Here is a 15,179-nt window from a genome sequence, read left to right on the forward strand (position 1 = left end):
GGAAACAGACATAATATCTGGGTGGGGCATTCATTTCCAACTTGCATCGTTCCAAGTAGGCCAGTGCCCAAAAGGCACCACTGTAGAGGCTCCAACACATAATATCTGGGTGGGGCATGCATTTCCAACTTGCATCATTCCAAGTAGGCGAATGCCCAATGGGCACCGCTGTAGAGGCCCCACGGGCACCGTTCTAGTTTGTAGAATTGTGATATTGTTATCAAACAAATATCAAACATATCAGGTAGTTTACAGTTCCCAACAAGAAATGCACATATTTAGTGCAGTGACAGTCTGACCAGAAGCAGAGATGGATCTAGAGTTGGATATCGAAAGCAGAGGAGCATGTATGCTTTCATTCCCGCTTAGCAAAATGAACCATGTCCCTGAAAGATGTCTGGCAACTCCCGCCAGTGAGGACCTATTATATGAAGATAGGTTGAAAAGTGGAAAAGTGGTGAAGTGGTGCTTTAATAACATTTGGGCAGGCCCGTCTAGAGTTTACATGGACAGGTATCAGTCAAAATGGAGACATCAAAGAAGAAGGATGGATGGGGAAGGATCAACATATGGAATGTCAGGACAGGTTCGCACATATATCCATTAATGGAGATCTAAGGGTTTGAGGTCAGAGTTTCAGTTAGAGTTGCTGGCCAATATTGATCTCCATATATTGGCTTTCCCATGTATGGGGATTTTGAGTGATACACTGACTGACGGACCAAAATGACCTGCGGTCGCAATAACACACTTCTGAGGGGTTCGCACAGATGCGCTTGATAATGAACATAGGTTGGATCAAAGCAATGGCTTGTGGGTGTTTTCTACACTTGATGTTAGAAGAAATGCACCAAAAAAAAGGAAGCTGATCTGACACACGCTGGGAGGAATTGCCCAAACCAGTGAGTGTCTGAAATGAATTGGCTGCTTGAAGTACCTCACTGGGTCTCAAAACTGTCAGCTCAAAACTGTCAGCACAGGTCTCAAAACAGTTTACGAATAATACATGAAAACTAAACATCCACTTTCAATAGTGGACGAAAATATGGCAATACTTATGAAAGAATGGTGAACAAACTGGCTGTTGTTTTTCCCTGTCTCTATTCAGCTTCACTGTCTCTCCTATGTCTTTATTTTTCCACGCTTAACAGACAACCTTTTTGACAGCTCCTACTGTCAAAACATCACCTAGTCGGACGTGGACATATACTGAGAATAGAGAGGGGGGCTGGATAATACAGAGGGGAACTGGAATCATTTATACACAAAGGAAAGGGCTAGGGAGTGGCTGATAGCCCTGCACACAAACACACATCTGCAATCCCTGCATTTTGCAGCTGACTGCCCAAAAGACAGCAGCACAGAAGACAGTGCACTGACAGCAGCACAGAAGAAAACACAAACTGATGTGGTGGGAAGGGAGAACGGAGAAGGAAGGGGGGGGGGGGGGGGGGGGGGGGGGGGAGAGAGGGGAAGAGAAGAGAAGAGAAGAGAAGAGAAGAGAAGAGAAGAGAAGGATTAGAATAGGCTCTGGATCTAAATATCCATTAAAAGGTCTGAATGGTGTCTCCAACAGGAATATCTCTTATCCTGCTTCTGAAACATGAGAAGGAGGCTGGAAGATTGGATGCAGGGGATAAGCTAGCAACAGGTGAACAATAAATATCCAAATATCCCATAATATTAAGCTCACTTTGTCCCTGCATTTTACATGAATGCTACTTTTTAGGGGCACGCAAGCCCCTCCAACGCCTGTCTTTCTGTGTTCCACCTGTGACGTCATGTGTGGCCAACTCTTCATCATATACATTATGATAAAAGGTGCCCCTCACTTCACAAGTGTGATTTTTTAGCTAGGCCCTCCGAAGTCTGACTTTCAGACATGACGTGCATGTGGCAGCCAAGTCTGTCTTAGTTTGTCTTATTCATGCTTAATGACCCCATACCCATAGTCTTTTATGCGGAACCTTGCCAATAGAGAATAGACACAACACTTCCCAATGCATTCTCTGTGTCGGCGGCTTGCCCAGCCAGCCCACATAAAAACGGCATGTTTCGCTATGTTTTGCGTAGGCTGGTGGCAATGCTTTAGGAAGTGTTATCTATCTATACATTTACCGGTCGCTCGGTCGCTGTCTATTTTGCTTGGTCGCCACGACGCACGAACAGCCTCACGGCACCCAGCGCCGCGCAGCCCTGTCCTCCAACCTCAATCTGCCCTGCATTACACACGCCAAACCTTCTAACAATCATCTTAATTAAATGAATTTGCCTCAAAAACAACTCATCTCCCCGCAAATCACGTGTCACCACCAGTGTCACCAGTGAAATGCATGTTGGGCCGGACACAGATTAATACTGGGACACAGTTTTCCACGCAACATTCCCCTTGCATTCTCCAACGCACCTCCCCTTTTTCACACCGCCCCCAGGCAGGCAAAACAACTCGGACCTACACTACAGTGACAGTCAGCTACTCTTGCGTCAGTCGACATAACTTCTTCTTTGGGGAAGCATCGCGGCCAGTGCACCATGCAGGGGTTGCGTGGCACAGGCACCTGAAAGCCAGCTCTGACAGTTGGACGGGGGCATGTTAACGTGAAGTCGTGAACACACGCGCTGTTTCGAGACCACACTGTCCACCCCCTACTCAACCACCTCCTTCGCCGTGCCATACACATGGGCTACATGCACGCTGAAAGCCTGGACACTGACAACGACAGGTTACAGCCCTGCGCGCACCCAGCGTGGCTGCGTGACACACTGAACATCGCGATCACAGCGGAATGCTTATCTGTCGGGGACTCGGGGTGGCCAAATGGAGACGTTTTCTTAACCGCCTATACCGTTAGCACGCAACAACAACAGGGTTTAAATCCGCCCGGACGAGGAATTGCCTTGGCAACAAAACAGATGCAATGACCAACGCTGGCTCAATAGCTCAGGAACGACACATCCCTAAATCACACAAAACATCTCATTCTTAACCTGATTATATAAAGAACTAGAAAAGTGCCCTTCTGGGCACAGGTCTCCACCAGGTTATCCACAGATCCGTGCAGTTAGAGGTAAAAACACTTTTGGGCCAGTTATAGCGCCACCTTGAGGCTGAGTTGAAATTGTTCATGTGGCATTTCGTCCTCGGCCTAGTGGGAATGTGCGTGCACAATTTCACGGAAATCACGCGATGTGTTCATGATTTGCAGCATTTTGTTTGAAACTGGGCACTCCTGTGAACTTTGGAAGCCAATCTTAACCAATCAGGATGGAGTCTGAGAAATCTGAAAGACCCGTTTCGTTGAATGGCTCTAGAGAGACTGTGTACTAATTTGCGTGATGTTTGGACAAAATCTGTAGGTGTACTGTGAAAAAACTTGTTTTGCACAAAGCGGCATCCTGGTGGCGCTATAACAGGCCGTTCTGGAAAGTTTGGGGCAGAGGTTCATGGTTGGCATCCAGGGAGTGTGTGTGCAAAATTTGGCATCGACCGGGTTAACGGTGGCTGAGATTAGCTGGTCACGGACGGACGGACACACGGACACACGGACGGACGGACGGAGTGCAAAACATACTCTCCCCATGCCTTCGGCTGGTGGAGACAAAAACTACAACTTGCTTTGCAGCCCAAAAAGCCAACCTCCCGTTTCATAGCTTATATCTCTATGGGCAGCAGACGGTGAGCGGTTAGGGACCGTCTACAAAGTGCAACACCGAACGTGAAAATATTCAATAACTTCCATTTATAGGCAGAATATCACCACCAAATTTACATCACACATCAATGGTGTACTTATGATTGTACTACAGCATTTACTTGCACAAGAAACGTTTAATTAGCCTACTTTTGTGCCCAACCCAACTTCCCAAGACCATCTGTAATCAATTCCCCCCCCCCCTATCAGTAATGTGATCTATTATATCGCATTACCCACACTGAACATAATTTGCTGTTCATATATTCAGAACGGGTAAGGACTAGTTATATCTAATTTTGTCCTTTTGTCCTCACAATACAAAAATCACTCGTGAAGTGAGGGGCGCCCACTGACGCTGACAGGGGCATGCTGAAAAGGGGGGGGGGGCTGTTTGAGGTGACTATGTATGAACAAGCCAGTAGTGGTGCAAAACAACCTAAATGGGGTTAGAAATACACAACCAGAATGCTGTTGCGGGGCTCACGGCATTAAGCAAGATGCCATGGTGGTTCCCATGTGTTTCTGACTATGAAGTATTATTCCACATTTGGGCAAGCAGGTACAGGTAGCACTAGTGGCTGCAGAAACCCCAAAACCACATCTTAAATGTAGGATTAGGATCAACCAATATCTCATGTGGCTGCCATTTAAGGACAGGATATGCTTAACCCATTTAGGCCTGACGTCGAAATTAAAAAAAAGGTTCGCTCTGAAAGAATATATATATTCAAAGATTTGTGCCGCTCGGTGGCGCGCTATGAGCTTGTAGATCTGCTATTTTTCAATAGCTAAAACATAACATAATGCTTAGTTAAAACCGGATTGGGTTAATAAAAACTCCAGTTACCACAGGCTGTGGGTGTCTCTGCTCTATCTCACACATTTCCTGATGCATAAAGAATCTGACGACAACCAGGATTGAGTTTATGACAATGCAGAGGAAGGCACAATTAATCATAGGCTTTGGAACCCTACTACCTAGCTGCTCAGGGGGTGAGGAGGGCGTGCATACTGTATACTGCTTAATTGATACTCCAGTTTGACAGTGTCACACGGCAAACATGTACTTTACTGTAGGTACGTTCTTTTTGGATACCCTAGCCTACACTAGTAGGCAATGTAGAGTCTTTCACTTGCAAATGTGAAAGATTCAAATCCAAATCTGGACAAGAAGACAGGAGGAAAAGGTCCTGATAATAATGTAGGACTCGACACAGACATCCAGAGAGATATTTCCCTAACCACCAGAGAAGGCATCTCCATGTCAAGAGATGGCACAACATCTGACTTCACAACACAATACATTTTTCCTTTGTTGCTTCTCCTACTGTTCTATCCAAAAGACATGATGGCCACTTATTAAAAATCCTAGTTGGATATCTTTTGCAGCTGGAAAGCTGCAAATGTACAGAGTGGAATCTACCATAACTACAAGAATTTACATTTTAATTCAGCTGGGAAGAGTAACCGTGTGAGTCATTGCAGACTTGGCATCTGTTTGCATCTTTGTGTATAAGCCAGTGTATGATTGTAGTCAATGAAATATGTGCACGCACATGTGCATGTCATATACTTTGTGTGTGTGTGTGTGTGTGTGTGTGTGTGTGTGTGTGTGTGTGTGTGTGTGTGTGTGTGTGTGTGTGTGTGTCACTGTCTTGTCCATAATATGTAGTGACCACGCATGCTTACAAGTGTCATTATGCATGTATGAGTGTGAATAAAGTGAACAGGGTCAGTAGGGAATCTAGATGTGATGATGGGGGATGGTAGAACATATCGCATAGAAGGATAGCGGGGCGCTCGGGGGGGGGGGGGGTGTCTAATGGGGGATGGGGTGACAGGAGGAGGACAGCGAGGGGGAGGGGAGATGATCTGGGTGCATAACAACATAAACATTGGTGTACACAACACAATAACTAGATTATGGACATTAAAACCTCTCAATTACAAGAACCTGTTATCTCAAAGATCAGGTGGGTTCTGAGTTCTGACCGATCAAGGGCAGAACAATATATCAAATTAACATTCAGTCACATTATAGAGCTACTCCTATTTTGTACACAACCACAAGTTTAAATCATAATATAAAGTAATTAAACATTTGCATTTTTCAATATAATTTTTGTGGAGCCCTACTTGTCAGGATATTGTGTGGATTTCATTACCGATTTGAGAGGCAGCACTCTGTACTAACAGAACAGCCTCTGATGTGATGAAAACACAAATAAACAACAACCTCTGAACTAACAAAATGTGATAACCGAAATCTAGGAAAAGTACAGCGGCACGCTACAGCCCACTACCCAAGACTGCCTCTCCTTGTGTCTTATTGTCCCTTCATCAGCTTAACAACTCAGTGAACAAAACGCTAAGAAATCATTTGAATAGAAACACATGATTACCCAACACGGGGAAAGAGTCAGTGTCATGTCCAAAAGTAGACAATCACGGCTGAGGCTCAGGTGATATTGGTCTAGCTGTTAAGAGGGTGCCTGCTTGAGATGGAGCAAATTAAATATCCACCTGCTTGCAGTTACATGCACGCTTGCACATGGAAGAAATGGACATGGGGCACTGGCTGACCCTTTAATAGAATGATACGTATACAACATGGTCCTGTAATCTACAAATGGCAATCTCAGCTTTAAAGCCTTTCAGCGCAAATATGCTTTCACTCGGATCTTAAATGCAATCAGAAGAGACTCTGGCAGATGGAAATAAAAACACCCTCAGACTGTGCGTGTGTGTGTGTGTGTGTGTGTGTGTGTGTGTGTGTGTGTGTGTGTGTGTGTGTGTGTGTGTGTGAGAGAGAAACGTCTCACAAAACAATGACAACCAAACAAGAGTTCGGAACATCGGATTGTGCGTGTCTTTCTGGTCCCACATGAATGTTTCAGGAAGAAAGATGCTCCAAATGACCCGTTTTCCCCAAAAGGCCTGAAGAAATGGGCCTACTGGTGATACGGGAATTCCTCCTGTGACACAATTAACCAAGACAAAAGAATATAGCCAACATGGCAAATGAACAAAGCTTGTTCAGTACTGGCTTAACCTCATTGGTTTCAGTCAGAGCATTCTTCTGGAATACAAGCTACTGGTTCTCACCGAGAGATCTGTGTGCACAACCAGAACCAGGCAAGCACACATTCCTATGAAACTGCTGTGTGTGGTTCTCAATATGTGCTTATGTGGAGGAACCCAATATTAGTCATGATTCTCAAAATCCACAATTTAATTTGACAATCACTGGCATGCATGGTGGCTTTTTTCGCAGGCGAGTAATCTCTAGCTGTACTACGTTATACTGTTGTTTTAATTTAAGGTCATTCGGTTCTCACTTTATTGATTGTTGTTACACCCTAACATAGAATATTCATGCGTGCGTCACGTGTGTTGCTGTGTGTGCGACGTCCAATACCATATGTGAAGTGCATTGATTACCCTGCTGTCCCATACAGTCCCAAAATAGCACAAGAAGCAACAAGATGAACACACATAGCATTGAATCACCAGCCCATGGTGTGGCCCAAAGCAGCCAACCCCAACCTACAAGTTCACTCTCTCAGGCAGGCAGTGAGGTGGATTTGCACCTGTGCTCCTTAACTTGCCTTGAAAACCCTGCCTGCATTTGTCAAAACAAAATGATGCTTCTGCATATCAAATGTGCAGTGAGGACAAAAACAATACAAGCACAACACTGCAAAAAGGGACACAGCGAATAGGTGATTTGTGTACCCTAGGGCCTTTTTCCGGGGAAATGCATACATTTTCTGGATCATAAGAGTTAAAGGCACAGTGAAATGAAACTCATTCGCATCTGCATGGAAGATCTAATAAAAATGTTCTATGCCCAAAAATGTTCTACGCTGTGTATATACAGCTTACTGTAAATGGAGCAATTTCAGGTCGGTGCATGGGTCATGTCTGTCTGTTGATAAGATTTCAGAATTGGTTTTTTACATGTTTGTTACATGTATGATTAGCTTTCTGTCTTTGAGGGGCGCTAGCCCCTCCCCTATGTCCAGCGTTGAGGGTTTGTGTAAACACTATGTTTAAACACTCAAAGGTGGCCATTCATTGTCAATGGCATTCAAAAGATTCTATATTATTCTTTTTTACACAACGTGGAGTAACCCAGTGTGGTTCATTCGTCCAGATAGGCGTTATTGAGGAAATGAGTGATTTGTTTCCTTTACACTTACGACAGTTTTCCTCGTCGCTGTTGTCCGAACAGTCGTCATCGTCGTCACACCTCCAGATGGTCGGTATACACCTCGTGTTATTGCATTGAAACTGTCCATCCTCGCACTCCTCTGTCGTTGCTGCTGCCGAAGAAAAGGAAAACAAAACGTTTCAGCCACAACAAGCGCGTCCAGCTGTCATTGCATTTGCAAATGAATGCCTAATTGATATTCAGCAGTCAATTAAGGCGGGGGCGTTGAGACTGAGAGCCTGGCTGCCTCACTGCATGGCTCGTTTGGTTTCGTGCTACACATAGTCTAATTTTTCTGGGCAATTACAATGATTCTGTCATGCTTTTCCTTATTGTTCCTAGAATCAACGTGGGCTGCGTAGGCTACTTATCTGTCAACAATGTCCGGCATAGGCAACAACTGCATGCCTCCTCTGTTGCAGCATGGATGCTCGTACAGTCAGCCACATGTACCATGATGAGACGATGGCATTCCCCCTTAATGGACCTGTCACAGTACACTGTCACTGACTGAATCATAATACTCTTACTAAACTATACTACTGGCCATTAAAAATGCATCGCTGTAAATTATGAATAGGTTTAAAATGTGTGTGAGACTCCCTCTCAGTAGAAGATTATATCCTAGCATGTGTGTGCCAGCAGGAACGCTTCCAGGCAGTCAGTTCAGTCGGGCTACTCTCCAGCCTCACCGCACAGAGGAAAGCGAATTTATTTAATAGCACAATTTTCTATTGATACACATGTATCTTTTTTTGCCACAGAACAAGAAACACAAAATAAACCGAACTCACCGTCCGACGAATGGAGCTTCAGGACTAACAAATGAAAAAGTAGTAATTTCCTTATATCCGTCCACATTTCTGGAGGAGGTGATGCTGTGTTCATCCAACATCCACAAACAAAAGGCAATCAGAGACCCACGCAGCCTTTCCTCTAGCGATGCGACGGTGGTACTGCTGGCTGCTGCCTCCAACAAGACCCTCTGCCTCAGCAGCCAAATGAACCGGTGATGGCGATGACGCCGTGAGGGCGGGGATTGTGCCAAGATGACGATTAGCCTATACTATAAGAAAGTCTATATTTTCATATTATGTTCTAATGTCCTGCTGTTCTATTCTACTCAGTTGTAGCAGCTCCATTTCAAGCTTATGTGCCAAAAGGGTTTTCATTTCGTCAGTGTACACATGCACTTGGATGAAATATTGGAGGAGCACACAACCATATAGCACCTGCATTTTATCCAGTGGTATGAACTATATAAATATAGTCCACTTGCCAGAATGTGAACATGTTGAGTACACCAAATCTTTTTGTTATAAATGTTGAGTATGTAGCATGTAGAAACTGCCAGATGCTAACCTGCACATGTTGAGCAATTTTCATAATTGGCATATGTGACTGACCATACCTTAACCTATAAGAAAAGAATCACACCTGTGTGAACTGAGTGGTGCAACTCCCCTCTCCCCCTGCCTCTCTCTCTCTCTCTCTCTCTCTCTAATTAGCAGGCAACAGTGTCAAGTTTCCACTCTATTCTATTCTATTCTATTTCCACTCCAAAGGACATTAAGGAAACAACTCCAAGATTTCCAACTCATTCAACTTTTATTTTCCAACTTTTTCATGCTGTGCACAGTTGACTTCATTTGTTGATTTGGTTGGTTTCTTATCGGTTAGGTTGAAAACCTTTGAAAACAGAGAGACAAAGATTAACAACAACGCCAAACAACAAATGATAATTCTTTTTAAACACTTTTCCAATCAATAAGTTATTTTTAACCAGTCTTGTTTTTAAGCAATAAAGTATCTTAAACAATTAAATGTACTTTAAGCAATCCAATGCCTTATTTAAAAGGACTTGTAAACTAATTTAGCAAAGTCATTTTAAGAACAATTTTTATTAAATATTTCAAATTAACCATTTAAACACTTGGAATAAAGAAATTAGATAATTAGCTGATCCTTGAGCTTGTAGCTCAGCTCTTTTCCAACTAAGCATTTTAAACCTTTAACACAGTGAAACATGAACTGTTCACATTTGTCTTATTTTGTAAAGTTATACTTTTGAAACACAAATGAAAGCTTCCAATCATAACATGAAATACAGAAATGTGGTCCTTCCCCAATCTAAACTGTAGCAGTTACTAAATACATTAGCCCATTAAAGCCAGATTCTAAACACATTAAGCAGCATTTACAAATATCACTGATTAAGACAAAATATTATCACCAACCATTGGCGTCTTTGGACTTGGAACATGCCGAGTAGATCTTGCTTCTTGTTTCTGGTGTATAGTTTGTTTGAATGCTCCCTCCAGCCTTTTCAGGTGTTCCAGCTCAGCCAAACGAGCAGCCATCTTGCTGGTGCACCCTGGGAGATGTAGTTACCAGTGTGATGTTGGAAGATGCCTAGCAAACAAAACACCTCCCACTTGAGCTCCTGGTTTTCCAAAGCAGCGAGGTCACACAAGTCCTTCCCTCCTGGTTGCTCTTCAAATTCTTTAATGATTAATGATTGATGCCAATTAGGCCAATTCGGGGTTTTGACAGCACAAACAGTGCAACAGTATCTCTCTCTGTTTCTGGCACAACAGCGCCACTTTTGCCCCTACTGGTACTCTAAACATAGTCACATAGGTTAGGACATGGGTTTTCAACAGGTGGTCCGTGGACCACTGGTGGTCCGTGAAGGTATTGCATGTGGTCCCTGACCATGCATTTGGTAATGTAGGAAAGGGAAGATTTGTATTTGAATTCATTGTATTGACCACAAGTTGAGAAACAATGCAGTAAATGACGTGGTGACATGTCGATGTTGTCAGTTACTGGGAAGTTGGACGTCAAGAACTTCCACAGAAGGGAGTTAGAATCTCATGAGAAAACTGTACCTGATTGCCTGGTTGAGTCACCATTATAAGGAAATGTGCCCATAATTAATTGCATGTGTCTGCTCGCTCATACATACAGTAATAGCAACATGATTTTAATATGGAAGGTTAATTTCCCCCCCCTCCCAACACAACGGTGGTCCCCAGGTTGATTCTCAGTCAGGGTGGTGGTCCCTGGTTCATAATCAGTTGAAAACCCCTAGCATCATAAAAAAACCCTAGTTTGACACGTCACATGCTACATAAAGCATGATGAAATTGTGGATTTCTTGCCTTCAGGTTGTTCATTTTAATGGTATGTATGGTCACATATTATGCTAATTATGAAAATTGCTCAACATATGCAGGTTAGCATCCGACAGTTTCTACATGCTCTACATTTCTACATGCTCTACATTTCTAACAAAACCTTGGTGTACTCATTCAACATGTCCGGGTTCACCCGGGGGCTCACTGTCATAGGTTATTTGACAAAGAGTATGTAGATAGGAACTACTCCTGGTCAAATAATACTCAACTCAATTACATTTAAGTACTGCAGTAGACTACTGCTTGCTTATTAATTCATAATGTATTGTTTTTCCCTTCCTAGAAATGAGTGGAGTCAAAAGTGCAATATTTGTTTCCCCCAAAGACTATTACTCAAGTAAAGTAGCCTACAGGTCAGATAGCCTATCTGTTCCCCTCCCAACACCAGTCTATGTAAAAGTGTCCCTGACCAAGATATAGCCCCTAGCTGCTCCTCAAGCCCCCCCCCCCCCCCCCCCATTAATAAGGTAATTAAATAAAAACATCTAATAACAATCCACTACAATTAAATGAGTTATGACATTGAATAAATGGTTGATCATTTTCTAGATGAGAGAGAGAGAGAGAGAGAGACACGGAATGTTGAGAAGAAGACAGGGGCCATTTAAACAGCACTGTAGTTAGGGAATTTTAGCAATATAGTTGGACCATCTGTGAAAAAATTTACCGCCAATAGCTTTCTTCACCAATGTGTTCTTATAGGTGTCTAGAATCACCTCTCAATTTTTTCAAACCCAATTCCTCGTGGAAAATTCTGGGGAGCCAATCAAAGTTGAGGAGTTAAGGAGGCTTGGGTGAAAAATATGAAAGTATAAAATTAACTTGTGAGGTGTCTAACTAGGGGTTTTCAGGGGTGCTGAATCCATTCCAACCATTATTTTTTAGTAAAAATGTCTCCCTGGCCATATAATATTGGTATATTGGTTATTAAGCTGTAATGTACAGCACACAGTGTATAATCAATGGTAGGGGATTGGGTTGTTGTTGAATTGATTCTATTCTGAAAATAAAAGAAGAAAATATTGCTAAACACTTGATAAGAGTGTACACCTACTGTGCACATGCTCAGTGGATACACTGTCTGCATGTGGGGACTTAAGGAGCCCGGCTTGGGTCTAAAGATTACTTGTGACTAACTAGGGGGTTTCAGGGGTGCTGAATCTATTCCAACCATTATTTTTGAGTAAAAAAACCAACTCATTTTCCATAAGAACATATTTTATTACATACTGCAAGAAAAATGTAAATCAGAAATGTGCAGTATTGATGAAACCTGGTGTCAACCGGGTGTTACTCAGCCAACTCCTCATCTTCCTCACTCCTTATCTCGTCTTCCTGGTTGATGTTCTTGCATCCTCCATTACACTTGCCACAAGCAGATATATACCCTGGTTTTTACAGCAGCACCTGCGTGTACTACAGTCTCCCTCACAGTTGCAGCTGATGAATTTCAGTATATAGTCTGGGGCAATGGGGTCTGTGGTAGGGACTGGTGCATAGCCTTCTCCTCCCAGTTTTCACCCGTAGTCAAGGACATCCAGTGATGGACTTTGTAGCAGTAGCCAGTCTCTGGTTTGGAGATATGCCCGGAGAGAATGTTGTGCTGCAGCTGCAGTTTCTCTGGTATGATCTTCCCAGCAGCAGCATGCTTGCTGAAGGTCTCAAATCTCAAGTCCCCCAAGTCCTTTGGTGGTTTCCCGTGGTACATGATTTTGAAGATTTCACAGCCGGCTGTGATGATGGCATCTTTCTGGGCTTGGATGTCAAGAAAAACGTCCATGGCTGTCTCGGCTTGGTCCGTCTTGCAGAGTTATATATAGATATGCTTCTTACACATTCCAAATGGTATCTTAATTTGGGGTCATCTCCGTTGTTCCAGTCCTCATGTAGTCTTTTGATTAATGCTGCATCATCCAGACTCTCAGAAAGAGACGCAATATGTGCATAGCCTTTATGGGTGACATTTAAGAGCTTTTGAATATCAGGACCACCACAGATGAAGCACCTTAAGCCACAAGCTACAGAATCCTCTTCCATGTTGTTTTCCAGGATGCAACACTCCTGCTCCTTCCCCACATGCAGACAGTGTATCCCACTGAGCATGTGCACAGTAGGTGTACATTTCGCTAATCACTGAGGTTTTTCAGATGTGGTTTCACAAATGTCAACGAGGTCATCACGACCTCGTTGACATTTGTTGTTTGATGTTTGAAAATAGCATGTTTCACTCAAAAACACTTGGTAAAACAGAGGAAAACAGGGATTCTTTTCTCCGTTTATTATTTAACATTGAAGTGACTGGAGCAGTAAATCTTTGGATCGCATTATCTCCTGTTTTTTTTGTGAATTAGAATTTATTTATGTATTTATCTTTTTTATTTTATTTGTTTAAAGAGACGTCAAAAGACGTCATTGGCGCTGTGGGCTTACTAAAAACAGTCGTCAAAAGACATCATTGGCAGGGAATGAGTTTTAACAAGCCCTCGGGGCTCCTTAAGCAGACAGTGTATCCACTGAGCATGTGCACAGTAGGTGTACACTCTTATCAAGTGTTTAGCAATATTTTCTTCTTTTATTTTCAGAATAGAATCAATTCAACAACAACCCAATCCCCTACCATTGATTATACACTGTGTGCTGTACATTTACAGCTTATTAACCAATATACCAATATTATATGGCCAGGGAGACATTTTTACTAAAAAATAATGGTTGGAATGGATTCAGCACCCCTGAAAACCCCTAGTTAGACACCTCACAAGTTAATTTTAGACTTTCATATTTTTCACCCAAGCCTCCTTAACTCCTCAACTTTGATTGGCTCCCCAGAATTTTCCACGAGGAATTGGGTTTGAAAAAATTGAGAGGTGATTCTAGACACCTATAAGAACACATTGGTGAAGAAAGCTATTGGCGGTAAATTTTTTCACAGATGGTCCAACTATATTGCTAAAATTCCCTAACTACTGGTAGCTATATCACACCCACCCAGGCGGCCATGGATCAATTTGACTTCACAGACAGTTAATAGAGCCAAAGCCTGGCAGCAGCAAATAGAAAAGGGGGATCAGGAGGTCACTGTGGGTTCCTGTGTGTGGGGACACATTTGGTTTGGACGGCTGAAGGAAGGAAGAAAGTGAGAGAGACACAAATAAAATAAGTTATTGAAGTGTATGCTTCAGAGAAATGAAGATGACACTGGACTGGAGGCTGCCACACATGCAGGCCTTATGTGTGTGTGACGATAACAAATCTGTTCACTACAATGGACCAATTCTTTACTCTCCAGCCTCACCACACAGAGGAAAGCAAATTTATTTAGCACAATCTATTGATACATGTATCTGTTTTTTAGCCACAGAACAAGAAACCGAACACCGGTTTGAAAGCTCCCAAAAAGTTACAGTGTATGTACAGTGCAGCTAGCAGCATGACTAACATTTTCAAAACATTTACTATTTTGAAACATTTATCATAAAACACACACAGTAATGCACACAGGGCCAGGTTGAGACTTTCCGGGGCCCCGGGCTTGGACCATGCTTCGGGTCCTCCACACCCCAGCTCTCAGAAGGAAATAACAATATCTCAGCACAGAACGTCTTAACGTTTAACAGTCCAGTCTATTTAAACTACAATACAACATAGGCAGCAATGATAATCTACTGATTCTTTCTACCTTTTTGGAATGAGAAGTCCACAAAGAAACAATGCCTGCTGACATTTTTAAACTGCTGTAGCACATAGCTCCAAAGTATACTCACAATTGCCGTCCCTATACATGGCATATGACACAGAGCACTGAAGCCTTATTACCTTGCGCATCGTCCTCTATGGAGTGTTATGTATGATAATTAATGCAGATTTAGCTGCAGACGCATGAACACACCAGCAGGTGAGTCAGGTACCGAGTAGCCTTGGAAACCCAGATCGAGGCACGAGAGAATATTGCTTTCTATATGCTGCGATGCAGCGGGGGGTAAAGTATAGTTGGTTGGCTCTGGCCCACTGTAGCTTTGGGCCCCAGGCTGTAGCACCATGAGGCCCCCCATCCTACACACACACACACAC

At 43.1% G+C, this 15,179-nt stretch overlaps 1 protein-coding gene across 1 annotated transcript in view; it reads right to left on the reverse strand.

The window, feature by feature from the left end:
* LOC310870764 (low-density lipoprotein receptor-related protein 8-like) overlaps positions 1–8,796 on the reverse strand; it is a gene marked incomplete at its 5' end in the record, with an annotated part of 99,765 nt that extends 90,969 nt beyond the window's left edge. The window contains 2 exons of the mRNA XM_083782066.1: positions 7,898–8,020; positions 8,703–8,796. Coding sequence (XP_083638192.1) covers positions 7,898–8,020; positions 8,703–8,796 — 217 coding nt within the window. The remainder of the gene's footprint in view (positions 1–7,897; positions 8,021–8,702) is intronic.
* Positions 8,797–15,179: the final 6,383 nt, after the last annotated feature.

The sequence above is a fragment of the Protomyctophum parallelum genome, assembly GCF_964188405.1.
Source record: "Protomyctophum parallelum genome assembly, chromosome: 14".
NCBI classification, from domain to species: Eukaryota; Metazoa; Chordata; class Actinopteri; order Myctophiformes; family Myctophidae; genus Protomyctophum; species Protomyctophum parallelum.